Source organism: Ostrea edulis, chromosome 3 (genome assembly GCF_947568905.1).
Source record: "Ostrea edulis chromosome 3, xbOstEdul1.1, whole genome shotgun sequence".
Classification (NCBI taxonomy): domain Eukaryota; kingdom Metazoa; phylum Mollusca; class Bivalvia; order Ostreida; family Ostreidae; genus Ostrea; species Ostrea edulis.
In genome coordinates, this window is record NC_079166.1 from 91,554,412 (window position 1) to 91,581,340 (window position 26,929).

At 35.1% G+C, this 26,929-nt stretch overlaps 1 protein-coding gene across 5 annotated transcripts; it reads right to left on the bottom strand.

The window, feature by feature from the left end:
- Positions 1-114: 114 nt before the first annotated feature.
- LOC125675564 (centrosomal protein of 57 kDa-like) lies at positions 115-26,886 on the bottom strand. Of its 5 annotated transcripts, none has more exons than XM_048913291.2 (9): positions 26,737-26,886; positions 15,046-15,226; positions 14,456-14,632; positions 10,243-10,505; positions 7,337-7,414; positions 5,936-6,127; positions 5,106-5,311; positions 4,072-4,216; positions 115-1,342 (listed from the first exon to the last, which is right to left on the bottom strand). In XM_048913291.2, exons 1-9 carry the CDS (start codon positions 26,755-26,757, stop codon positions 1,100-1,102), a joined length of 1,506 nt encoding a protein of 501 aa, XP_048769248.2. In that variant the 5' UTR covers positions 26,758-26,886; the 3' UTR covers positions 115-1,099. The 5 variants fall into 5 exon arrangements, with proteins under 5 accessions (XP_048769248.2, XP_048769245.2, XP_048769246.2 ...); XM_048913288.2 differs by lacking the exon at positions 26,737-26,886 and adding an exon at positions 20,527-21,069; XM_048913289.2 differs by lacking the exon at positions 26,737-26,886 and adding an exon at positions 20,159-20,491.
- Positions 26,887-26,929: the final 43 nt, after the last annotated feature.

Below are 26,929 nucleotides of genomic sequence, written 5' to 3' on the forward strand. Positions count from 1 at the left end.
TGATAAAACACTTCATTTCAGTCTCAAAAACCTCTCATAATTTAATTGTTTACAATCAACAGTAAAAATAGTTTCTCTACGTCTCGAAACCACTAATATAACAAACTCCTCGTATATCTGTATTTTCAGACCTTTTATTGAGGTAAAATTTTAATGTTTACATGTATATAAATATATGATTTATGTACAAGTCATAATTTATAATAGAGATAAGAATTAACTTGTTCAAAGGATCCAATCCCATATAAAAGTCTACATGCTGTAATTGGGTATGGCTGCTCGATACTTTGTTGTTCACAATATCAATATCTACAGAATGCACCATTCGTGATCTACAGTTTAACATTTTGAAATAAAAAGGATCCATTTCTTAACAGTCTTATCTAAAAGTTCCTTTGTTTTCAATCATTGCTATTATTGTTTTCATTATCAATGCACATTACTTCTATACCTAAATTTTATCAAATATTTGTCACCTTGAAGAAAATACTGTAGATGTTAGATTTATCAAAACATCCCTAAAACAATGAATTATGTCATAATTTGAACATTACTTCTGTAAAAAACACACACATTTCAACTGACCTTTAACATGCATAAGTTAATGTTTGCTCTGATAACAAAACATTTTGCTTTATATAGAGCAGTGTAGAATGTATTCAAAGTAGTAGCTTTTAAAAAAATATCATGATTTTCTACAACAAAGAACAGAATATTGATATGATCACCTACTGAAATTTAGTCTATCTGTATTTCTGCCAAACTGCAGGCAGAAGCTGTGCAGAAGTTTCAATTATATTTCAAAATTTGTCATTCTCTGTCATAATTTCAAAAGTTATGAAATAAAAATGAAATGCAAAAATCTGATGTTTCCTGTAATATCAGTGAAATGTATTGGCAGTATAAAAACGAAGACCATTGTTATCATTCACAACAAGCAGGAGACCGACATCGACAAAAGAGTGATCCATGATTAAAGCAAAGAAATATTGGAACATTCTGAGCAAATGAAACGATGAGACTCGTCCTTCCAGCGCACAGGACATGCAGTATCACAGTCGAAAAATGGAAAACAGAGGCTCCTTAATATCACTTCTGGCTATTCCCAGGTTAAATCATCTTTCCGTAAAGTTGTCTGTAATTTCTTCATGTCCCTTAGCACATTAAGTGACACTTCCCGGGCACTGGAGGGCTGCACGTGTACCACCCCCGCCGAACGCCCCCGCGTTTTTATCGTAGTAGTCACTTCCACTTCATCGTTCTGTTGACTGTACGCATTTGCTGATGCTGATCGACGTTTAGAGTGGTCTATAGGTTTCTTTTTCTTCTTCTTTAGATCTAACTACAATGTGAAATGCAGACCAGTAAATATATGAACATGTTTGATGGAGTTGTCTCTCTTTGTTTAAGGTTTCACTTTTCTAAACATTTGCATGGTTGAACACGGTAGATTCTTTTTAAAATTGTTTGTTTTACGTTTCATCATACTGAGCTGTAGGTGACGTACCACAAATTAGACCTGTGCTTAGCGCTACGGGCAGTAGCAGTGAGGGTTCTTTAATGTGTAAGCCCCTGCTGTGACAAAGGACCTTCGTTTTTCAGGTCATATCTAAAAGACCTGTGGTTCTTAATTCTAATTGCCAAGTACATGGCAAAGGAGCAATCACTACCTATGTTTACATCTTAGGTTTGATGCAGCCATGGCACAAGCAGGGCTCAAACTCACAACCTCCCAGCAATCTACCCATAATCCTTTGCTTCTCTGCACACAGAGACAGTACTAAATAACACATACTGATTTGGTATAATATACATTCACAACAACACAGCCTAATTACAACACAGCCTAATTACAGCCTAATTACAACACAGCCTAATTACAACACAGCCTAATTACATCACAGCCTAATTACAACACAGCCTAATTACATCACAGCCTAATTACATCACATCACAGCCTAATTACAACACAGCCTAATTACATCACAGCCTAATTACAACACAGCCTAATTACAACACAGCCTAATTACATCACAGCCTAATTACAACACAGCCTAATTACAACACAGCCTAATTACATCACAGCCTAATTACATCACAGCCTAATTACAACACAGCCTAATTACAACATCACAGACTAATTACATCACAGCCTAATTACAACACAGCCTAATTACAACACAGCCTAATTACATCACAGCCTAATTACATCACAGCCTAATTACAACACAGCCTAATTACATCACAGCCTAATTACATCACAGCCTAATTACAACACAGCCTAATTACATCACAGCCTAATTACAACAAAGCCTAATTACATCACAGCCTAATTACAACACAGCCTAATTACAACACAGCCTAATTACATCACAGCCTAATTACAACACAGCCTAATTACATCACAGCCTAATTACAACACAGCCTAATTACAACAAAGCCTAATTACATCACAGCCTAATTACAACACAGCCTAATTACAACACAGCCTAATTACATCACAGCCTAATTTACAACACAGCCTAATTACATCACAGCCTAATTACAACACAGCCTAATTACAACACAGCCTAATTACATCACAGCCTAATTACAACACAGCCTAATTACAACACAGCCTAATTACATCACAGCCTAATTACAACACAGCCTAATTACATCACAGCCTAATTACAACACAGCCTAATTACAACACAGCCTAATTACATCACAGCCTAATTACATCACAGCCTAATTACAACACAGCCTAATTACATACTGTAATAAGTACGCCCACATCGTCAGATAAAAAGCATAGAATTTAAAAAATGAGTTGAATTTGCAAGATACAAAATTGGAGTATATAGAAAAAAAGATTGATTGATTGTATCTTGCTTAATGTCTCGCTCGAGAATTTTTCACTCATATGGAGACATCACCAAGACTGGTGAAGGGCTTCAAATTTAGGCCTATGCTTGCCTCTTACGGCCATTGAGCAGTGAGGGTTCTTTAGCGTGCCACACCTATTGTGACACGGGTCATCCGTTTTTAAGGTCATCTCTGAGGACCCGTGACATTTACACCTGATGCCGAGTGTTTGGTGATGGAACTGTCACTACCTGTTTTAACGACTTAGGTCTGTCGCGGCCGGGATTTGAACCCCGGCCTTCTGCATGTGGGGCGAACACTCTAACCTCTCGGCCACTGCGGCGGTAAAAAAGAAAGAAATGTTCAATAAAACATTGAAGTAAATAATATAAACATGAAACTTTTCTACTTTCACTTCAAGAAAAAACAATACATAATAGGAAACAGATATTGAGAATTACAGTCGGAACAACTCGGTGCACATTGTGCCTCCGTAGAGGCGAGAAACATTGTGTGTCTATTACCAACTGGCTATAAAAAAGTATCATTTTTCAGCTGATGCTATTTCTTTCTGATGACCACATTGCCATCTTTAGGAAGAGTAGTTCGTGGGAACTCCCTATCCCACAGTGCCTGCATGAAAGAGGTTTTTTTTTTTTTTTTTGCTAATGAACTTTGGCAGGAGTTTGGAACTCCCAGTTACAAAGTGAATGTTCTACCACTGAGCTACTGCAACATGAAAGGACTGGGTAACACAATGATTGATACTGACGTACTCATTGTGTACTTTTTCATAGGTTAGTAATTTTCCACTTCCCAGTAAGAAAACGACAACAGTTTTCTTCTGGTCACTGTCTGAATAAGATCTAGAAAGTGGATAAAATGATATCAGTTTTCTTCTGGTCACTGAATAAGATCTAGAAAGTGGATAAAATGATATCAGTTGGAAACTTCGACAATATGAAATGTTTTGCAAAGGCTGTTAAATTAGTTGTTGAACATAAATTTATTCTCAGTGGTCAATGACAATATCCAGCATGATTCAATTCACAATATACTCTGCACTCTCACTACAAACTCTTCACTACATCTGCCATGATTCTGGATAACAGAGGCATTGGTTAGCAAAGCTGATTTTGGAAATGTGTTGTCTTTCTTTCAGAGATCTGACTTACTTTGTTTTCATGTTGACTTAGTTTGTCTTGTTATTGTTTTGCGACTTACTTTGCTTTGATGTCGTCTGATTTTAGAGATCTGCTGACTCTTGGCCTCCATTCGGGTCACTAGGGCATCCAGCTCCCTTTCCAAGTCCTCCCTGATCTGGGGGTCCGTTGCTTCACTGATCTCGTGCGACAGCTCCTGGTGTTCGCTGTAACAACACCACACACACCTCAATTAACTTAACGACTCACTACATCATCAAAAATAATCCCCCAGATTCTTCAACTTAAAAATACATCTTAATGAGTTGCTTTGCCATTTTCAGATAGAATTTGAATTTAAACCATTTGTATCTTTTCTTAATTTCTTTCATGCATAAGGGAACAACACTTTGTATAAGATCAATGAATCTGTATAATGAACACTCCATCTTTGTATAAGATCAATGAATCTGTATAATGAACACTCCATCTTTAGCTGATGATCAACAATCAATCCTCCTCCATATGAAAACAGAGGTGGACTACAGAACAGCATATATCAGCACTACTAAAAACGCACATAGAGGTATAGGGCATCGCGTTACAGAGGTGGACTACAGAACAGCATATATCAGCACTACTAAGAATACACATAGAGGTATAGGGCATCGCGTTACAGAGGTGGACTACAGAACAGCATATATCAGCACTACTAAGAACGCACATAGAGGTATAGGGCATCATGTTATAGAGGTGGACTACAGAACAGTATATATCAGCACTACTAAGAACGAACATAGAGGTATAGGGCATCATGTTACCTCCTGAACCTGACACTGTCATACAAAAACATTTCAGAGACCCTGACAACATCATAGGAAGCATTCCAGAGACACTGACAATCGCATGAAACACTTCAGACACCCTGACAATATCACACAATCATTTCAGAGACCCTGACATCAAACAAAACATTTCAGAGATCCTGAGAGCATCACAGGAAGCATTCCAGAGACCCTGACATCATCAAACAAAACATTTCATTGACCTTTACAACATCACATTAATTTTCCGGGACACTTACACAGTCACACAAAACATATAAGAGACCCTTACCAGCTCATTTGCCCGAACTCATCTTGTAGCTGTAGAAGGAGCTCCGCCAGGTCTGTGTCTATGCTACTCGAGCTGGAGGATCCAGAAGATGGGCTGGAGGATCTAGAGTGGTGGTCCAGACCATTACACAGGGCCATGTTGTGAGATTTCATTAGGGACAGGACCCGCTGTACATTAGCACCCACTGAGTGACTAGCTGTCAGGGACTGTCAAAAACACACAGAAAGTAGAATATAAAACACACAGAATATAAAACACCCACTGAGTGACTAGCTGTCAGGGACTGTAAAAACACACAGATATATACATGTACAATGTAAACACACACATATATATATATATATAGAAGTTGCAAAACACATAGAAATAGAGAATGTGTGTATTTTACAAACTCAAACCTGTTGCTTCACACTCGGTCTGAAAGACTACAATTCGACCCGATTTCTACACTGTAACAACTGTTTAGGACTTGATCAGCTGATCATGGATTTCCTTCCTATTTCCAAAGCTATACATCTCATACAGTAAGACATGCTTATCAGGAACTCAGTTAGAAAGAAATTTTTCTTATAAGGAAATGAATATATTCCCCAACAACTAACATCAAAACACTTCTATGTCTAAATATAAGTATTACTGTTGACTGTGAAGTTTAGGTTCTACATACTTTCCCCACTACAAAAGGGATTTCTGTTAACTATGAAGCTTAGGTTCTACATACTTTCCCCACTACAAAAGGGATTTCTGTTAACTATGAAGCTTAGGTTCTACATACTTTCCCCCGCTACAAAAGGGATTTCTGTTAACTATGAAGCTTAGGTTCTACATACTTTCCCCGCTACAAAAGGGATTTCGGCAAGGTTTAGTCGGTAGTGTTTGCTGTGATCGGTAGGAGGCGACTGTTTCTGTTTCTTGTGAGCTGACGCTTTCCGACGTTTCTTTGTTTTCTTGGCTTTGTGTGTTAGTCTGTCAATGCTTTCTGCGTTCTGTAAGATTCGGGCAGACTCAGCCATGGATTCATGCTGTAATGTGGAAATCCATGATTCGTTACATAAGCAAACTATTAATAAGGGATGATCAGACATTTTTTCTGTATCTAAATAGTTACAACACCAATTCAAACGAATTTTTACATTCGATTTGTCATTTTATAACATGTTATATGTTCTCACGAATACTCAGCTCATGATACAAAATTACAGCATAATATCAATAAGTCAACATTTAATTTTACAACAATCACTTTTCTACAACATTCAAAACAAAACTATTATAATTAAATTATCCCAGGTCAAGTTGGTAACTTTTAAATCTTTGAGAAGATCAATATCCACAATTTCTGATCACAATGTGTTAATGCTGTTCTGATCAAATTATAATATGACCGTTAGAACACCATACACAATGAAGATTTTGTTCTACTCTTACAAACAATTCTATAATAAATTTGACACACTGGAGTGCTAAACATTGACATTTAAGGTTCAATCTTATCACTGCCACTGTTAGTCAAAGCTTTAAAATCCTCAACAGAATTTACGTCCAAATGTTTTGTAAAAAATGCTCTAGATTTCATAATATTTACACTCAGGAAAAATGACAAAAGTTGACTCATTTATGGCACTAAGCTGTATGTGCATTTTCTCTATTTTGAGTCCTATGGAGCAGTTTTATGACTTTACATGGAGATATATAATAATTTTCCATACCGCAATAAACGTCCTACAAGTTAAGCAATAAAATCTTCATTCACCAGAAGAAAAAGCTCTTATCTTAATTCTCACTTTACCCAGACCCTCCCTGCCTTTATCAATCTCAATTCTTGCTTTACCCAGATCCTCCCTGCCTTTATCAATCTTAATTCTCGCTTTACCCAGACCCTCCCTGCCTTTATCAATCTCAATTCTTGCTTTACCCAGATCCTCCCTGCCTTTATCAATCTTAATTCTCGCTTTACCCAGACCCTCCCTGCCTTTATCAATCTTGATTCTCGCTTTACCTTGATCAGAGGATACCGTGTGAATCTCAAACACCAGTCTAACAGGAGATTTAAAAAACTACCCTCCCCTTTCCTTGTGTTAGAGAAATAAATATTCCTGAATACAAGTATTCTCATTCGGTTCTAAATCTTTCCCACGATGCCTTGTTCAAGAAAAAAAAATCCTAAATTTCAGTCTTTTCCTTATTCAGTTATGAATCTTTCCTATCATGCTTTGTTGACAGACACCAACCTCAACAGTTTTCTCTTCCATTACCCTACGTCGATGTCGCTCTTCCTGCAGTTTCTCCTCCAGCTCACGAATTTTGTTCTAATAAAAATAAATGCCATTAAAAAGTGTGAGGTGTTTCTACAGAATCAAAGGTAACAAAGTATATCCAATATCCTTTACAAACAATTATTCTTGGTCCAGGATCTGAAAATGAATTTCAAAGTAATTTTTGTTTCTTTTCAAAAATATTTTCTTTGGTACAAAAACATACCAGCAACTGAACCTTCATTGAGAGGCTGCTGCTTGTGACCTTGCACATATACCAAGACACATCATAGACTACTGAACCTTCATTGAGAGGCTGCTGCTTGTGACCTTGTACATATACCAAGACACATCATAGGTCACAGACAAACTGTCAGATTCCACTCTCCATCAACGACTACTGAGAGATGATAAACATGAATAGGAAGTGGAACCATAAATAAAATCCTGACACTTCTGTACGAGACAGTCTCTGGTTCTCCTGTCTTATTCAGTTCTATGCAGAACATCAGGAGATTTGTCTGTTTTTTATTCTTATCATCTCCATCATAAAATAACAAAAGACCAACAATACTACATGTATAATAGATGAAACGGGTATCCCACAAAGAACTGAAGCTGATCGGGAGAGGAGAGCTCTACAATCATTCTATTTCACACCGCTAAACCATGAAATACGTCTACTACAAAAAACTGTGTAAATAACAGCTGCTTATGTGGATCAGAGCCAATATCTATAGATATAACTGCTGACAGCAGATAATTGACCACACTTTTTATAGCTGTTTTTTAAATCTGAGTGTGCAATGTACAGCTATGTTAAAGGTGTGAGAGTGAATTTGATAGTATAATTACCATAATTACTTGTAAAATTCATTTTTCAAGTTTGAACTCTATAATTAACCTGAAACTTGATCGACCTTCCAGACATTTAAATACAAAAACAAAATATCCCTCAATCAATCACAAAGTATTGTAAGACCCTTTAAATTAGGATACTTAAATAGTTGTTTTCCCTTTTCAAATATTCAGAACAGTGAAACTGACAATGACACCTATGTTCAATACTAAGGTTTACAATGCATTCAGGAGGTTTTCTGGTTTCTGTGTACTTAGAAACAATTTCACGACAATCAAATACACAGTGCACTTGATATTTCATTTCTATAAACTGTAAATGATATCAAAATGATCAAGCACTTCACAGATGCTCTTCAATAAACACAACAAAAAACGGTTGAGCACTTTTTCTCATACATTATGCAGTTATAAATATGTAGTTGATTTTCAATTATCTCAACCTCTCTTTAAATATCGACTGTTAACTAATTTCTTAACAGATGTAGCCCATGTACAGCAGATGCATTCTGTTTAACAGAAAATGCAGGCTGAGACAAGATCCTCCAAACCCATTACAATACACAATACCATCCTATTCATTCTGCAGAATAATAGCTCCCAACCCTGGCAACATTCTCACACACGGGACAGACTTTCATTGGAGCTATGTGAATTTCAATTATTTTTATGACAGGGCCGTTTTCAAAATGACTAGTTCTGAGTTTCCTCATTTATAAAATATTTCATAACACCCATCTAAAGATAATGAAATGTCTCATTGATTTTTTTTCTGTAGGGAATTTAAATGAATTCTTTTCACTTCAATTTCTGTTATGTTAGTAAAATTTCCAATAAAGATCTTATAGTTATTTTATGAGCAGGATAATTTATTACAGTTGAGGACCTAACACAGTATCTAGACATGCATAAACTTGCTGAATGTGAAGTTCCACAGATACTAATCATAAACATTCATTGACAGACATGTATTTGTAAGCTTGCACGAACTTCTCTTGTGTAATGAATATAACACACGTAACACGTGTGTTAATTTTGCAGCATTGTTGATGCTTTGAAATATATTGGCATTTGTAATATTAAATGTTCTTTTTCAACATACTTTCAATGGATTTTTGTGAATATGTTTGGGCGAAAACCAAAGCAAACGAAGCCTCACAGTGAGCAGATGACAAATGAAGCCTCACAGTGAGCAGATGACAAATGAAGCCTCACAGTGAGCAGATGACAAATGAAGCCTCACAGTGAGCAGATGACAAATTAAGCCTCACAGTGAGCAGATGATAGCATGTGTTATAGTGTTAGTAGGATAAAAGACCAGAGGTGTCTATTGAAAACTACTGAAATGCCATCTAAAATTCAAAATACATATATAACTCACATTTGGACAGAGTTTAAGACATTGGACCCTGAGTTACTTCTGACAGTGTTTGAGATGTTAAACATCGAATTCTTACCTCTGAGAGTGTTTGATATGTTAAACCCTGAGTAACCTCTGAGAATGTTTGAGATACTGTGAGCTTCAGGTTCTTACCTCTGAGAGTGTTTGAGATGTTGAACCCTGAGTTACCTCTGAGAGTGTTTGAGATGTTGAACCCCGAGTTACCTTTGAGAGTGTTTGAGATGTTGAACCCCGAGTTACCTTTGAGAGTGTTTGAGATGTTACACCTCGAGTTCTTACCTCTGAGAGTGTTTGAGGTGTTGAACCCTGAGTTACCTCTGGGAGTGTTTGAGATGTTAAACATCGAGTTCTTACCTCTGAGAGTGTTTGAGGTGTTGAACCCTGAGTTACCTCTGAGAGTGTTTGAGATGTTGAACCCCGAGTTACCTTTGAGAGTGTTTGAGATGTTACACCTCGAGTTCTTACCTCTGAGAGTGTTTGAGATGCTGTGAGCTTCAGGTTCTTACCTCTGAGAGTGTTTGAGATGTTAAACCCCGAGTTACCTCTGAGAATGTTTGAGATGCTGTGAGCTTCAGGTTCTTACCTCTGAGAGTGTTTAAGATGTTGAACTCCGAGTTCTTACCTCTGAGAGTGTTTGAGATGCTGTGAGCCTCAGGTGCTCCCTTTCGAGTTCCATGAGTTTCTCTCGCTGCCTGAGATACTCTGGGGAGGGCCCAGGCTGTTTTGGGGACTGTATGACCTTGTCCACTCTGTCCGACACTGCAGCCTTGATGACCGCTTCCTGTCGGTCATTTTCTGCAGTCTGTACCATCTTCCTCATGTAATCCAGCTGTTTCTCCAGCAGCTGGCTCCGACTTTCAGCTGCCGTTAACTGAGTTTCTAGTTCTAAAAATACACATATATTTTCTATGTGACACGACTATAGTAAGGCTACACCTGGAACTCAGCAGAAAGATTAGCGCCAAACAGAGTCAGATGGAGGGAGTTCGTCAATGGCCTATGCTCCCTAGAGGGGCAAAGGGCTAAATAAGTAAGTACGACTATAGTAGACATAGTATTTCTTATGTAACGTCGTAAACATGGTATTTCTTATGTAACGTCGTAAAGATAGTATGTCTTATTTAACATCGTAAACATGGTATTTCTTATGTAACATCGTAAACATCGTATTTCTTATGTAACATCATAAACATAGTATTTTTTATGTAATATCGTAAACATGATATTTCTTATGTAACGTCGTAAACATGGTATTTCTTATGTAACATCATGCATAAACATAGTATTTTTTATGTAACATTGTAAACATGGTATGTCTTATTTTACATCGTAAACATGGTATGTCTTATTTAACATCGTTAACATAGCATTTCTTATTTAACATCGTAAACATGGTATGTCTTATTTAACATCGTAAACATGGTATTTCTTATTTAGCATTGTAAACATAGTATTTCTTATTTAGCATTGTAACATAGTATTTCTTATTTAACATCGTAAACATAGCATTTCTTATTTAACATCATAAACATGGTATTTCTTATTTAACATCATAAACAAAGCATTTCTTATGTAACGTCGTAAACATGGTATTTCTTATGTAACGTCATTAACAAAGTATTTTTTATGTAACATCGTAAACATGGTATTTCTTATTTAAGGAGGTATGCTACACCAGAGAAATTTGATGTAGATGAAAAGTGGAGGATATATGTACAACAATATTTTGAAGTTGAAAATTTTTATATTTACTTTGTTTTGTCAAAAAATACAGTTTTAGTAGAAGGTAATCAGAAAAAAAATTAAAACCCCTGCTGAACTTGAACCTGCGACCTACAGTTCAGTAGTCAGTATTCTAACCTACTGAGCTACTCGGCTAGGTATTTAAATGGAAAAGGAAAAGTCTAATATTGCTGATATCGATTTTTTCATCCATGTTTTTAAAGGAAGTCATCCATTATGACGATGTAGAGTACTACCTTAACATCGTAAACATGGTATTTCTTATTTAACATCGTTAACATATCATTTCTTATTTAACATCGTAAACATAGCATTTCTTATTTAATATCATAAACATGGTATTTCTTATCTAGCATCGTACACATGGTATGTCTTATTTAGAGCTGGGACGATTCAGGGTTAGCTCGATTCGGTTCGGTTTCGATTCAGAACAGCACGGTTCGGTTATTTTCGATTCGGTTCATGTTAGGTCCAATTTATCTAATGACACCACAAAAATTAACAATTTTAATGAGTAGCATATTTGACTTGATTTTATTCAAGTTATATAATTATATGTCGTCATTTGTAAAGATCATATCTATTCATAATGACATTTTATAACTTTGATAGAAAAAAGAAAACACTGACAGTCTATCAAAATTTGTTATATCAATATGCTACATATGTTTTGGATTATTAAACAAATCTATAGTGAATCTAAAATGTATATGATATTGCTTTCATTGATATGCAAAAATTCAATAATTCTATGAATTGAGAGTCTTTGAAAATCTCTCCTTTATTGATTTACTTCTCTCATATTAACTGTCAATTCTGTTTCATTACCTACGATGTTGATTTCATTCCACCACTGACAGAAATGTTATATGTCATGTAAAGATAAACTGCAATGATCTTACGGATCATATTCTGTTGGTATATGAGTGGTGAAAATGCTAACTCTCAACACAGTAGTGATTTAAATCTCTGTTGCATAAAAATCCACATGTTTTCAACATCACTCGGACGCCATATTTGTTGTTTTGGTGTAAGTAAAATCTAAACCGAACCGAACTCCGGAATTTGTAATCGGTGCATCGAATCGAATGGTATGAATCGCGGTGCACCGAAATTTTCGGTGCACCGTACAGCCCTATAGTCTTATTTAACATCGTAAACATGGTATTTCTTATTTAACATCGTTAACATAGCATTTCTTATTTAACATCGTAAACATAGCATTTCTTATTTAGCATTATAAACATAGCATTTCTTATTTAACATCGTAAACGTAGCATTTCTTATTTAACATCATAAACATAGTATTTCTTATGTAACGTCGTAAACATGGTATTTCTTATGTAATGTCATTAACATAGCATTTCTTATGTAACATCGTAAACATAGCATTTCTTATGTAACATCGTAAACATGGTATTTCTTATGTAATGTCAATAACATAGTATTTTTTATGTAACATCATAAACATGGTATTTCTTATTTAACATCGTTAACATAGCACTTCTTATGTAACATCGTAAACATGGTATTTCTTATGTAACGTCATTAACATAGCATTTCTTATTTAACATCGTAAACATGGTATGTCTTATCTAACATCGTAAACATGGTATTTCTTATTTAGCATTGTAAACATAGTATTTCTTATTTAGCATTGTAACATAGTATTTCTTATTTAGCATTGTAAACATAGTATTTCTTATTTAGCATTGTAAACATGGTATTTCTTATTTAGCATTGTAAACATAGTATTTCTTATGTAACATGACTATCACAAACACAGTATTTGGTAGGTAACACTATTATTACAAACATAGTTTTTTATGTAACACGACTACTAGCTGCAATAATGTAGCCCTATCCGACCTTTTTTTTATTCTGACGTTTTCGGGATACTCTCCCAGAAAAAAAAAAAATTGGAGAGGGCTACATTATTGCAGCTACAGGACTACAAGGATTGTAAACATAACATTTTTTGTAACAATTAACAAGATTTTTTTTCTTTTACATCATGTTGATAAGCTTCAATGTATATATTTATGTAGCAATATTCCATTATCCCCTGCATATGGTGTTTATATATCTCAACTGATTCGATATGCAAGAGCTTGTTCTGCGTATAGTCAGTTTTTAAATCGAGGTAAGCTACTGACAAACAAGTTGATGGTACAGGGGTTTCAACAGTCTTGATTGAAGTCAGCATTTCGCAAGTTCTATGGTCGTTATAACGATCTAGTTCGTCAGTACAACCTCGCATTGGGTCAAATGCTGTCTGACGTGTTTCATACCGATTGTTAAGCCGTTCTTGGCACACTGATTTTGACTGCAGATAGCTCCGTTTACCTGATCGGGATATAGGGCTCATGGCGGGTGTGACCGGTCAATAGGGGATGCTTACTCCTCCTAGGCACCTGATCCCACCTCTGGTGTGTCCAGGGGTCCGTGTTTGCCCAACTATCTATTTTGTATTGCTTATAGGAGTTATGAGATTGATCACTGTTCGTTATCTTCACCTTGCATCTGCAAGTCAATAACTTTATAATTTCATATTCTATGCTAAAAAAAAAAAAATCATTCGCAAAATCTCAGATGAAAATTTGAACAGTTGCTCCACAAAGTGAAGCATTCATTTCGTGAAATTCTCCTGGCTATTTTCATCACAAATGAAATGTTAATGGATGGTAGTATTGATTACCAGAGAATTCCTAGAAATAATGTACATTATTACATTGTATGCCGTGTGTCTTCTAACAACTTAGTAACAAATGTGATACCAAACCTAATGCACTTAAATGTCAACTTGACATAAGTCCCAATCTAGCTACATAACATACACCTATAGTACAAATTCAAGGTCTATGATGAAATTCCAGTTAAACAAGTAAATTAATTTTAAGTATGTTTATATACAGTTCTTTCTGTAGAATGTTTTGTATTTGCCTTGAGTATGTTTGGACATGGTTGACTGGTTTTGAACATCTTGTGTATCTTTCTATGTGATGTTTTGTATTTACCTCGAGTCTGTTTGGACACGGTTGACTGGCCAGCAACATTTTGTGGCTCTTTCTGTGCGATGTTTTTGTATTTACCTTGAGTATGTTTGGACACAGTTGACTGGCCAGCAACATTTTGTGGCTCTTTCTGTAAGATGTTTTTGTATTTCGTTGTTTCGGCAGCCAGAGATTTCAGGTTGCTCTCTGCTGTGCCTCGCTCCACTTCCAGTTTTCGGATCTTATCCTGGAGATTCTTAAGTGCTGATATAACGGCTGAAACAACAACACATGACATATGTCACGCTCATTAACAATCATACCATTAATTGTACAGTCATTCTAGAAAATGAATTGTAGGATAATTACACCATCATTAATTTGAAAGCATAGCTGAAAATATTCCCCAAATACTGCAGAACATGCAGTTTATTTCCAAACACCATCCATGACTTATTCCCTATAAAAGAACCCATCCAAATAGTCCAACATCTCTCTGTGTATGATTCTCTTTGCTATCTTCATTAAATATTTAATGCTATCAATGCTAGAGGATTGCAGGTAATTCTAACTTCCACAGAATTCCAAACAATACCCTACATTATTACAATTTCCACAGATTTCCAAACAATACCCTACATTATTACAATTCTTGTCTACTAACAAATTCATCTCGCTGCATCACTGACCTGTTCTGTTGTTTTCAGGGAAGGGTTTGACGGGTTTGGCAGGGTCGAATCGGTAATCATCGTTAATGAAAGGCTTTGGGGGATAATTGTGGTATGCTGTAGAATTCATCGACTCCTCTTGGTTTCTGTATAGAGGACGCTTGGTAGGGCTTTTCCCTCCCATCATATGGGGCGAAAATGTCTGAAATGTAAAATACGACATTTTTAACTCACTCTGTACAATGTAAACATCTTGGTCGATATGAAAGATGTGACAATTTGTTACAGAGCTGGGCAAGCAAATGCCCACAACCAAACTCAGCAAATAGTGATTTGACTTCATACTCTAAGTGCATGTCTTCATGACAAATTCAGTAGTTGAATGACAAATTGCACGTCCATCATGTCGACCGATGAGCCCAATTTCCTGCATGTGACAAGTACTCACAGAACATTCGGTGTGCAACAGAATATTGTCAATCCTGTGAAGAATCTTGTATAGATTGCTCATTTCACATGTTTCAGGAACACTTTCCCATGAAAATACAGCAGCAATAGATCTTAGTCCAACATCGCTGTCCGTACAGCTCAGAAGACAACTTTCACTCTTACAGAGAAAGATGAAGCATATCGACAGTCTATACACACAGTCCCTATAGCGTATACAGACAGGGGTCTATATTATCTGCATGTATTCATTGAATTTAAGAAGTTTTATCTCAAGAGTTTTGATTCTGTGTTGACTTGTCCACTTGAACAAACGATAACATTGTGGTGACCGTATATTAATGTTATCATACATCTGGTCATTCTAATCCACAGACCACTCAATGGACTCCCACAATGAAGACATGGATACTCGACAACATACCTTAATCATATTTTATCCAGAAAACGAGACACGCTCAAAGGAAGTTATACCGGCAGACAACAGACACATAAAAACAGCCGAACTTGTTGGAGGTCCACATGATCCAGAAAAAAGACTGGAGATTTTAACAGATGGTTCCATTAAAGCTCGATGTATAGACCACATCCATGCACAGGTCAAATCTAAATCCCAGGCACAAATGTTTAGTGAAGGTCAACATTCAACATGATTTACAAAGCAGAGATGGTTTTGATCTGTAAAGGTTCCCTATAAACTCTGTGGCATGTTAAACAGAGATGGTTTTGATCTCTAAAGGTTTGCATATAAACTCTGCAGAGATTGTTTGTAACACTTGAGCAAGACCAAATCCTTTGTTTAAAAATCCGTCTAATGACAATAAAAGGCAGGTCAACTCATTCCATTCATTGTGTATATATAACAAGTTTTTGCTTGTCTGGATCGGCAATAAGGAGATTGAATTTTTATAGATACACACCCAATATAACACCTAGTCTTTATCTCTGTATAATACCAACACAGCAAAGTCTAAAGGGGCTCAGTCTGCCCTAGAGATCCAGAGGATTTCAAATCAAGTGTCAAAATAAATGTTCAACCCATTATACAAAAACAGGGTCTTTATCCCTGTTTAAATGCATTGAGAAATATTGCCATCAAAAGGGCTTTATTCCTATATTATATGATTATCTATCAAGCATTGAAAAATGAGAAATGAAAAGACGCATTAGAGAAGGTGAAAATCAGAAGTTGTTTAGATTGAATCTCCCGTTAAGAAAATTCATGAAATGGTAATGTTCAGCGAGCGTAAGAACATGGGCATGTTTAATGTGTGTGCACTGTTGAGTATAATAGGATTAAAATAAATCTGTTTTACAGCTCAGTGGTATAAAGAAAACCAAACCAGACATGCATTTAGTGTATACCTGTACAGTCCGATTCACAACTCCTACATCATGTACATTTAGTGTATACCTGTACAGTCCGATTCACAACTCCTACATCATGTACATTTAGTGTATACCTGTACAGTCCGATTCACAACTCCTACATCATGTACATTTAGTGTATACCTGTACAGTCTGATTCACAACTCCTACATCATGTACATGAATAACAAATGTACCTGTATATATCTATCTAGTTTCTAAAAATGAACATCAAACATAAATTACCTCGACATCAATAAATGTACCTGTGTAGATATCTATTTTTGAGTATCTCAAAATGACAAAATATCAAACATAAAATTACCTCGATCTACATCATAGTCAATTATATCACTTCGGTTTAATGAAATTACTTTTAATAGTAAATTCGAATCCAAGTCATATAATATCCTGTGTTCGATTCTACATGATTAACAAATGTACCTGTGTATATCCAAGCAATGAATTATTAATTTTTGAATGATGTACCTTCTAATGACTGCAACAGTGTGTGCATACAAACTGAATAACGCACGTTAGTGTCGGATCTGAAGAATGATATTGAGGCCAATAAATAAGGATATATAAAGCACTGAAAGTGACCGACGACTCAAACAATAAGATATTGTCAAATTTTGAAATGATCAACCTGTCCCTTATTCAAAACAACAGAATATTTCAAAGAAATGAAAACTAAATAACTGAAATAGAAATGCAAACCTAATCTCTCTATGTAAAACTAAACTACAATGGCCAAGATAAAAACGAAAATGTCTCTAGATATGAGAAATAGTGAATTATATAACTCAGTATTGCATTCAATACATCCTCAGAAACATTAATAATATTTGATATATATTTAGATAATGCAGTCCATTCATTTTTTTTTACAGCTGCCAAAATATTTCATCTTCCGTCCTTTCACAGAAGTCTAATACTATGTTGTAACATTATGGGATGCAATAACTTTACATTAACAAATTAAATTTAAATAAGAAATGAGCAAACAATTGAAAAATACTTAGATCTAACACACACACACACACAAAAATTCAATTACCATCACAAAAAAAAATGTCTAATGGTTCCTGGGAAATGATCTTGACGTGTCTTCAAAATAAATAGGACGTATCATTACTATATAATCAACCAAAGCAAATTCAGTTTCACTTCACACACAAGTGGAGTATTTCCTGACTAAACCAATCCTAAGGCTATTCCGGAAATTTTCGCCTACTTCTATAATCCATTGAGGTATGTTAAGGCAATACAAACTCCGACATACTAAATAAGAAGGGTTTTGATTCTATTTAAAATACAAATCTAGATAGAATTAATTAAGCTCTGTATACACACAGAATTTGATTAGGTTGTTTATGATGTTCATTCTGTTGGTCACTTAATTATAATAGTAACTGGACAGTCATGTACACACTGGACATCATAAACAATGCAGACTGTCATGAACAATATTTACTTCACAATGCTTAAAATACAAACAGTGTGTATAATCCAATTAAATTACTGAAACTGTTTCCTGTTTTCAGACCACCAATCATCGCAATATCTTTTTTACAGGAGTGACAACCAATCTCTACAATATCTTTTTTATAGGAGGGAAGATGAATAGAGAGTGAGAGTTACAACCAATCACTACAATATCTTTTTTATAGGAGGGAAGATGAATAGAGAGTGAGAGTTACAACCAATCACTACAATATCTTTTTTACAGGAGGGACAACCAATCACTACAATATCTTTTTTACAGGAGGGACAACCAATCACTACAATATCTTTTTTACAGGAGGGACAACCAATCTCTACAATATCTTTTTTACAGGAGTGACAACCAATCTCTACAATATCTTTTTTACAGGAGAATGACAACCAATCACTACAATATCTTTTTTACAGGAGGGACAACCAATCTCTACAATATCTTTTTTAAAGGAGTGACAACCAATCTCTACAATATCTTTTTTACAGGAGTGACAACCAATCTCTACAATATCTTTTTTACAGGAGAATGACAACCAATCACTACAATATCTTTTTTACAGGAGGGACAACCAATCACTACAATATCTTTTTTACAGGAGGGACAACCAATCTCTACAATATCTTTTTTACAGGAGTGATAACCAATCTCTACAATATCTTTTTACAGGGGTATCTTTTTTACAGGATCGAGGGACAAACAAGCACTGGAATATCTTTTCTTTCTGGGAGGGAGAGTGGATTTTGCCACATTGATCTGTCTGTGACAATTTCACAACACCCTCACAAAGTTGTGGTAGCAGATGAACAGTTTAGTTCATCCAATTCGCAGCTGTTCGAGAATTAAAAGGTGAAGTTGTGACAAATGAATTCAAAGTTTAATTGGTGCAAATTCATTTCCCAGAACCTAAGCTTAAGATAGAGCCCAAACCAATCTGTCATCAGTACGCTACAGGTCTCGAAAAAGAAACAGTTTTTAACGCATTAACAACTTCACAACTGTAAATACTAAAAATCAAATACATTACGTGTGTGGCTTAGGTAAAAATTAAACTGAACAAACACGCACCCCTCTTAAATCCAGAATTCAGAATTGCATGGTCCTGCCTTATCAAAGCCATGGCAGATTGCAGTCCTCGATTGCTACCAGACAACCCCCCAATCTCGCTCACCTCCTAAGCCCACCACTAACCTCTTCTCCATCAGATTTATTTTTGTTCTGACTATTAAGTTTACATGGGTGACAACAAAGGCCAACCATCAAGAGGAGGTTTAATCAGGTTGTTATTCATTCATATAACAGACTAGCAGAAATTGTCCCTATTATAAGTGTAAAATAGCTAAACAAAGCTAACTTATCATGTTTCAGGACTTCACCGCATATCTACTTTGTACACCCTATGTATGTATATACATCTAACAGACAATACATTTATATTAGTCCTGATAGTCACCCCTCCACCCCGAATCACATATACATGGGCCGCATTCATGATAATCAACAATATAGAATATTCACCCCATCAATTTTCTTTGTTCATAAAATGTATGCTATGCTGATATTCAATAAAAATTCAAAGGTAAGTCATTATTTAAAAAGATGGACAATCTGATAAAGGCCTTCATTAATGTTAATAGGACACCATTTAGTGTTGGATTTAAACAAGATGACGATTGTATAAAGCCCAGGAATTTCTAATTGACTTACTGCTAACATGGTTATTCAATTGTCAATGACTGAAATTAAAGGAACATGCATAACATCATCAGCAATGAGACAAAACTCCAAACTATAACTTCTTTTCCCATTTTACCAGAATACCTGAGTTTGAGTTGCCTCTGCGAGATCCTTTATGGTGAATACCGGCATTTTAATCCTTAAATGAGTCCAAACACTCCAGCAAATCAACAGATAATCATCAATAAATTCTCCTCTTAAAAATCCAAACACTCTGCATATGGGGAAAAAAATCTGTCAAGAATTGACTTGCTTCACCCAAACTAACTCATGCACTGTGAGTTCTGAATACTAGTAAAAAAAAGTCATTAATATTTTCCTTCCTTGTAATCAATTGGCACTCTTCATTAATTAAAGCACTTTCCGATTTAACCGCAGCTGATAACACCTATACTGTGCCTGAGCTTCCAGCACTCTAAACGAGCAAGTCTGTTACCTGTCGATTTTCTTACCTTTGCAATCCTCGACCCGTTGGGTGACACGGTGATTTCAAATTTCTGCTGCCCCTGATTCACCTGGGATATTAAGTAATCCATTAGCTCTGACATGATGGGTCTTTAATGTCCAATCTTTTGGTGTTTATTAAAAATTGGTTTATGCCTTTTAAAGATCAGACTTGTACTATAAACTGAATTAGAGGCGTTATTGATTCCGATATTGAAGAAGTTTGTTGTTGGGGTAAAGAAACGTGTCCCATGAAATGTGGAATAAGCTCAATAACTACAATTCACTGTATCCAACACTGTGTGTTATGTCAAACAATATAAATATAAAGCAAAATTCAAAGTATATAATTTAAAAAAGTTCTCTTCTTCAAATCACAATCATCCTGCGTTTCACATCCCACAGAAATATAATAGACAGCATTACGTGGAACAACACTTTGAATCATTGAAGTGAAATGACACTTAATGCCATCTCTTTCCTTTAATGTCAAAAAAATTTAAAGAAAGAATACACAAAATCAAACACCCACTGCAGGCAGCTGTAGTACAGACACAAGTCAGATCCAGGGACAGCTATAAAGCTGTCGAGTCAGTGCAGTAAAGGAACTAGACACTGTGTGCGCTGTTATACGAGAAGTCAGGAAGACGATCCAGTTCAGCAGTGTTGCTTAAACCTGTACCCCATAATCCTTTTGTTTCCATGTTATAAAAAACTGTTAGATAAATCTATTTGACAAGTGTGAATCAATACTAGGTGTATTCCTGCTGGTGTTTAACACATTCAGTTCTCTATCAGCTCATCTACAGCTCTTTGAGATTCCTTGCATTCGAGTCATCAGCTTTGATCCCCAGGCCAGATATATACTGTTTTGAACAGTTAATCTAATTTTTATACAGATACTTACTGTTTTGAACCGCTAATCTAATTTCTATACAGACCTGACAATTACAATAAGTGTTAATCCAGGCCGGCCTCTGCTGTTTAACTTTATATTACATATCCACAAGCAGACCACTATAGTTGCTCAGAGTTAAGATTTGACATTGATCGGTAGAAAAGACTATTGGCTTTATAACACATCCAGTAATAGATTGTAATATATTACACTCATCTAATATAAGCTGATTTGTGTGGATTTACAGTTTCCCTCAATATAGTGAAAACACAAATATATTACATATATATAAAAAAAAAAGTGCTTTAATAGCTCCAACACCTGATACCTATAAATGCCAGATCCAAAAACACAGATACAAGGTCAAAAAGAGTAAATATATACATAGATATACATGTCATTATTTCTTACAGTCAAAATGATCGTGTGGCTATTTGCAACACAATGTGGTGAAACTTCATGAATTCAGAATTTTGCAGACATGAATTTCACTTGTCCATCAACCATCCCCTGTAAACTACAGATTGGCTGCTCTTATTAACCACACATAATGTCTTCACATCTTCAGCATGTTCAGAGTAACATGTCCAGACAAGCACAGCATAGAGACAGAGAGATCTATAACAATTTTACATCATCATTGCCTCAAATTACTTTTCTACTTTATGAGGCATATTCTGTTTGTCATCACAACAGACAGTCCTATCAAGGCAATGTCGTAAAGTGGACTCAAGAGATAAGTTGTACAAACTCTTATGAATAAAATCAAGTTTCCATTTCAATACGTGATAAGGACCAACTCAGTTTGTTTTCTTGCTGATGACTTCCAGTGTTTACTTTGGGTTTATCATAAAATTAATTTCAAAGGGTGTCATAAATTAAATTTGTATTCAAACCTTCCCAAAAGCTGTTTTTATATTGACTTTATCCGTATAAGCTTGTAGGATTCCAAAATATTACACATTTATATCAAATTTCTAGGAATTGAGAGAGGTTTACAATTTTAAATATTACACATTTTGTTATATTAATTTTCTAGGGACTAGGTTAGTTTTACGTCTTACACATTTATATCAATTTTCTTAAGGAACTAACAGTGTTATAGTAATACACATTTTATTATATTAATTTTCTAGGGACATGGCCAGGGAAGAGAATATTATAATTTTATAAATATTACACATCTATATTAATTTTCTAGGGATGTGGGGATGGAATTTTAGTTTTACATATTACACATTTATATCAACTTTCTAAGGGCGTGGGGAGGGAATTTTAGTTTTACATATTACACATATATATTAATTTTCCAGGGGTGTGTGGAGGGAATTATAGTTTTACAAATTACACATTTATATTAATTTTCTAGAGACGTGGGGAGGGAATTTAGTTTTACATATTACACATTTATATCAATTTTCTAGGGGCAGGGGAGGGTATTATAGTTTTACATATTACACATCTACATTAATTTTCTAGGAACTGGGGAGAGGGTTATCACACATTTCAATCCTGAGCTGACCAGCCACAGGTAACAGGGACAGGGATTATGATCAAATTTATCAAAACCTGAAACATGACGTACATGTATAATGACGAAACAGTGAAGATAACAGTCATTACTGGTATAATTCCTTGATAAAGAATACCAAATTAGGAGAAGGGCAATATGTGCAGTAAATATACTAAATAAAGACATTCAAATTGTATATTGACTGCAATCTAAAACTCATCTCCATTATAAATAATCAAAATGTATAACCAATGTGATATTTAAAAGCCAATGATGCCAAATTTTCCCAAACTTGAGTCAATACTTTGTAAAAAAATATTCGAATTGGAATCCCAGCAAAAATTCTTATAATTTGATCAATTGAGTGTTTGAAGCTTAACAAATCTTGAGAGTACTTACATTACAAATGACAAAATATATCATATAAACTAATGATCATCGATCAAAACGATCAATATAATCAATTTAGTATTTAAATAGCCGACACATAAGATGAGAAAATAAAAATATTTCTGAATCTTAATTGTTTTCATCTTGACATAATTATTCAGTATGATTGACATCTGACAAAACTGTAAGCCTTGGACCTTGACGCAAATTTTTAAATGACTTAATCATTTAAATGTAACTTTGAATCTAAGTGTGTAATTTTTTACCTAGTCCTTAATGAATTCAAACAATCAAATTTCAACACAATGTGGGTGAAAAGGACAGTGAAGACTAGGAGGGAGGGGTGGGGGTGGGGTAGGAAAAAAACAAAAAAGGTAGTCACCCTATGTGCTACATGCAAGTAAAAATTTGGGTGAAGAGGAAATATAAGACCTGCACAAAATCTAATGCAGTTAGGGCACATGCTAGAAGATTGGAAATATATACCTGATTTATTTTTAAAAATGTGAGAAACAGAACCAAGACAAGTCTATTGACTATAATTTGCAAATCTTTTGAACAATGTTATCATTATGTGTAGGTGTGTAGCCATTTGCTAAATCTTATATACCCAGTGTGAGATGCATGCTGAAGTGAAAAAAAACCCAGTGTGCTCACAGGCGTAAAACCTTATCAATAAGTTCAATAAAATTCACTTCATTCACTGACCAATTTAAGTCAGAAACTGTGCATTACCCGGAAACATGAAAGTCAGAAACTATGCATTACCCGGTATTATAACATGAAAGTATTAAGTAAATGGTTTATCAAGAAAAACTTTTATAATATCATTTTTTATTTGAGTGACTATGGGTCCGCAAGCATATCAAAATTTGCTATAATGAGATGATATCTCTTTGGGGAATTCTGAAATGTTGTCAACTGGTTCTGCATTAGAATTGTTGAAGACATAGGTGGCACTGCACACACTTTCATTGCTATTTCACAAGCTCAAATTAATATGCATCTTGTCACATTCCCTACACTATATGTTTGATTGGTGAATATTTTAAAAGTTACAACCCTGAATAGAGTATATTATATCCAAAAATGTCCTGGGATAAAGTCAAAAGTTATTGTAAGGAAGTGCAATTGAATTTTAGACACTGCTCATTTTTGGCTTTAATGATCGACTATACGAATATGAAAGTTAATTAAGTGTTCCAAATACAGATCAGTAAAATCCGGTGAAGTATTTCCTCGTATATTCGTAATTTTCATGCATATCCACATTGGAATTAAGTCTTGTTCAGAGGAAATTAGGAAACAATTCTAAACACTTAACCATGGCGAAAATCGTCTTTAAAGCAGAGTTGTCGAAAACTGTTGGCAAGGCCGGTAAAATTTTCACTGGACCGATAATTTTCTAGAAAATGTTGGTCCAAATGACCGTTTGAAAATATCGTGTGTGATCCGATTATTTTAGAGCTCGGGTTCGAGATGCGCAAGTGAAGGTCACTCAAACAACATGGCCGCACGGCCGATCAAATTTATGAAAGATTCTCTACCCAGGAAGAAAAGACTGGTCGTGGTAGCTCAGTTGTAGACTGTTCGTTCATAACTGAAATGTCGTGAGTTTGAGTTATGCTTGTGCCATGGCCACGTCAAACCTAAGATGTAAATATATCCTCGTCAAGCACTCGGCATTTAGCAGTGAGAGTTGATATGACCTCCAATGTTGCAGCAGGTTTTAAGTTACACGTTAAAGAACCCTCACTACTACAGCCTTGAGTCAAAGTACAAAGCATAGGTCTAAATTTGTGGCGTTTCACCTACAGCTGGTCACGTCTCAATATGAGGAGAAAATTTCTGACGGGACATAAAACAAACAAACAACCAAACAACTTAGTAAGTAAAGAAAAAATGCTGAACCTGGACCACTTAGAAAATTACGAAGGCTTCCATGTTGTTCTTGAGTTCCAAGATGGTTAGAAAACTGACCATATTTGGCTGGATATTATGAGTGGGAGATGCATTGCTGTTAAAATAATAAAAGAGATTTTGGTGCAGTTCTTTTTTCTTTGTTCTTTTTATGCAATACAAGGTACTTGTATCTGGTCTGACAAAACTTTGTCCGGTCTGACAGAACCTTTAACTCTGTCATACCAATTGTTTGTGTGTTGCAGCTTATATATTTACTTTATTTCAAATATTGCCAACATCGAAGATCACTATTTAATCATTATCAACTGTTACAACTGCATGTATTATCAAGTACAATGCATCTTCCGAGAAATGAACACCTTTACCGTGTAGGCTTGTCACTTATACCACTAGCATTGCCATGTGAAATTTTTGACAAACCATGAAACGAGTTTGTTAAAATAACAAATTTGAAATCGGTGATGAAGCATAATAAATTACCACAATTTGATGTCTTTATCAAGGTAATGACTGTCCCATAAGTGGTGACTTGGTTAAATTTTTGGGTTATTTAACTAGTATTGATGCATATCCATTACTTAAATGACATAAAATATAGAAATTTGACTTGTCATTAAATGAATCAGTCTTGGAACACATTTAGCTACTTTTTGTAAATCAAAGTGTTTCATATCCCACACGGGTCTGTCATTTCATTAAATATTGTTGTATCAAAGTCATTTCATTAAATATTTAGTGTTAAATCTAAAGCAAACTAGCATGGCGCCGTGCCATGCCCTTTTTGGCTGGGGCCATGCCCTTTTTAATTGCATCATGCCCTTTTTTCTCTATAATTTTTTTTAGAAATATTTGTTAATTGTTCTTTATTTCACAACTGACAAGGTTGATTGAAAAGTTCAAAATCAAGGCAGCAGGTATTAATTATTAAAGAGGCTAAATGATTATTCTATTACTATCATAGTATGATACAATGAAAGTGTCCCAAAATTGTCTTGCCGTGACGAAAAGTGACCTTTTTTGAACATATGATATGTGTGCCCTCTCTAGATCCTAGATTTAAAACTACTATTGTTGTATCAAAGTCATTTTTTTCTATTTTGACATTTAAAAAGAATATGAAAAAAAAATCACCCACAGCAAAACAAAAAAACAAAAAAACAAAAACAAAAAAAATTCTAGACTAGATGAAATTTCATGTTAAAATTTTCAACTGAAAGGCCTATTAAATTGCTACTTTTGGTTTCATTTAAATATTAATTCATTTTTGGCACGAAAACAATAAGAAAGACGTGTTTACTCCACACAGTTCATATTCTCAATGTAAAGATTATTTCATTCATGCACTGCCATCGTGAAAACGTAAACCAAAAAGTATAGAAACAATTCGGAATAAACCAGACGTGCAGACATGATTGGACATGGATTTAAAATTCAACATAACACAAGAACCTTTCAAAATAAGAAAGAAAAGAGGTTGACCGCTTAACAACTTACGGTGTTATAGGAGTCTTCCATTCTTCTGCAAAGCTATACGTCTTCTCTCTTTTTGTATACTTTATATTCAATGCAATGCAGCATTTGGATGTAAACAAAACCAAACGGCCATCACAACATCCGGGAAACTCCCGCCGAACATTCAAAGAGAAAGAGATTTTCATTGGTTGTTTAAAAAAAACTTCTGTCAATT

Bases quoted from the DNA above. Each gene is read 5' to 3' on its own strand.
- LOC125675564 (XM_048913288.2), bottom strand. From the start codon at position 20,622: ATGTCAGAGCTAATGGATTACTTAATATCCCAGGTGAATCAGGGGCAG. The intron at 14,633-15,045 runs GTCAGTGATGCA...TTGTTGTTTCAG, and splicing joins CCCTGAAAACAACAGAACAG to CCGTTATATCAGCACTTAAG. The intron at 1,343-4,071 runs GTAAGTCGCAAA...TTCACATTGTAG, and splicing joins TCAGACGACATCAAAGCAAA to TTAGATCTAAAGAAGAAGAA.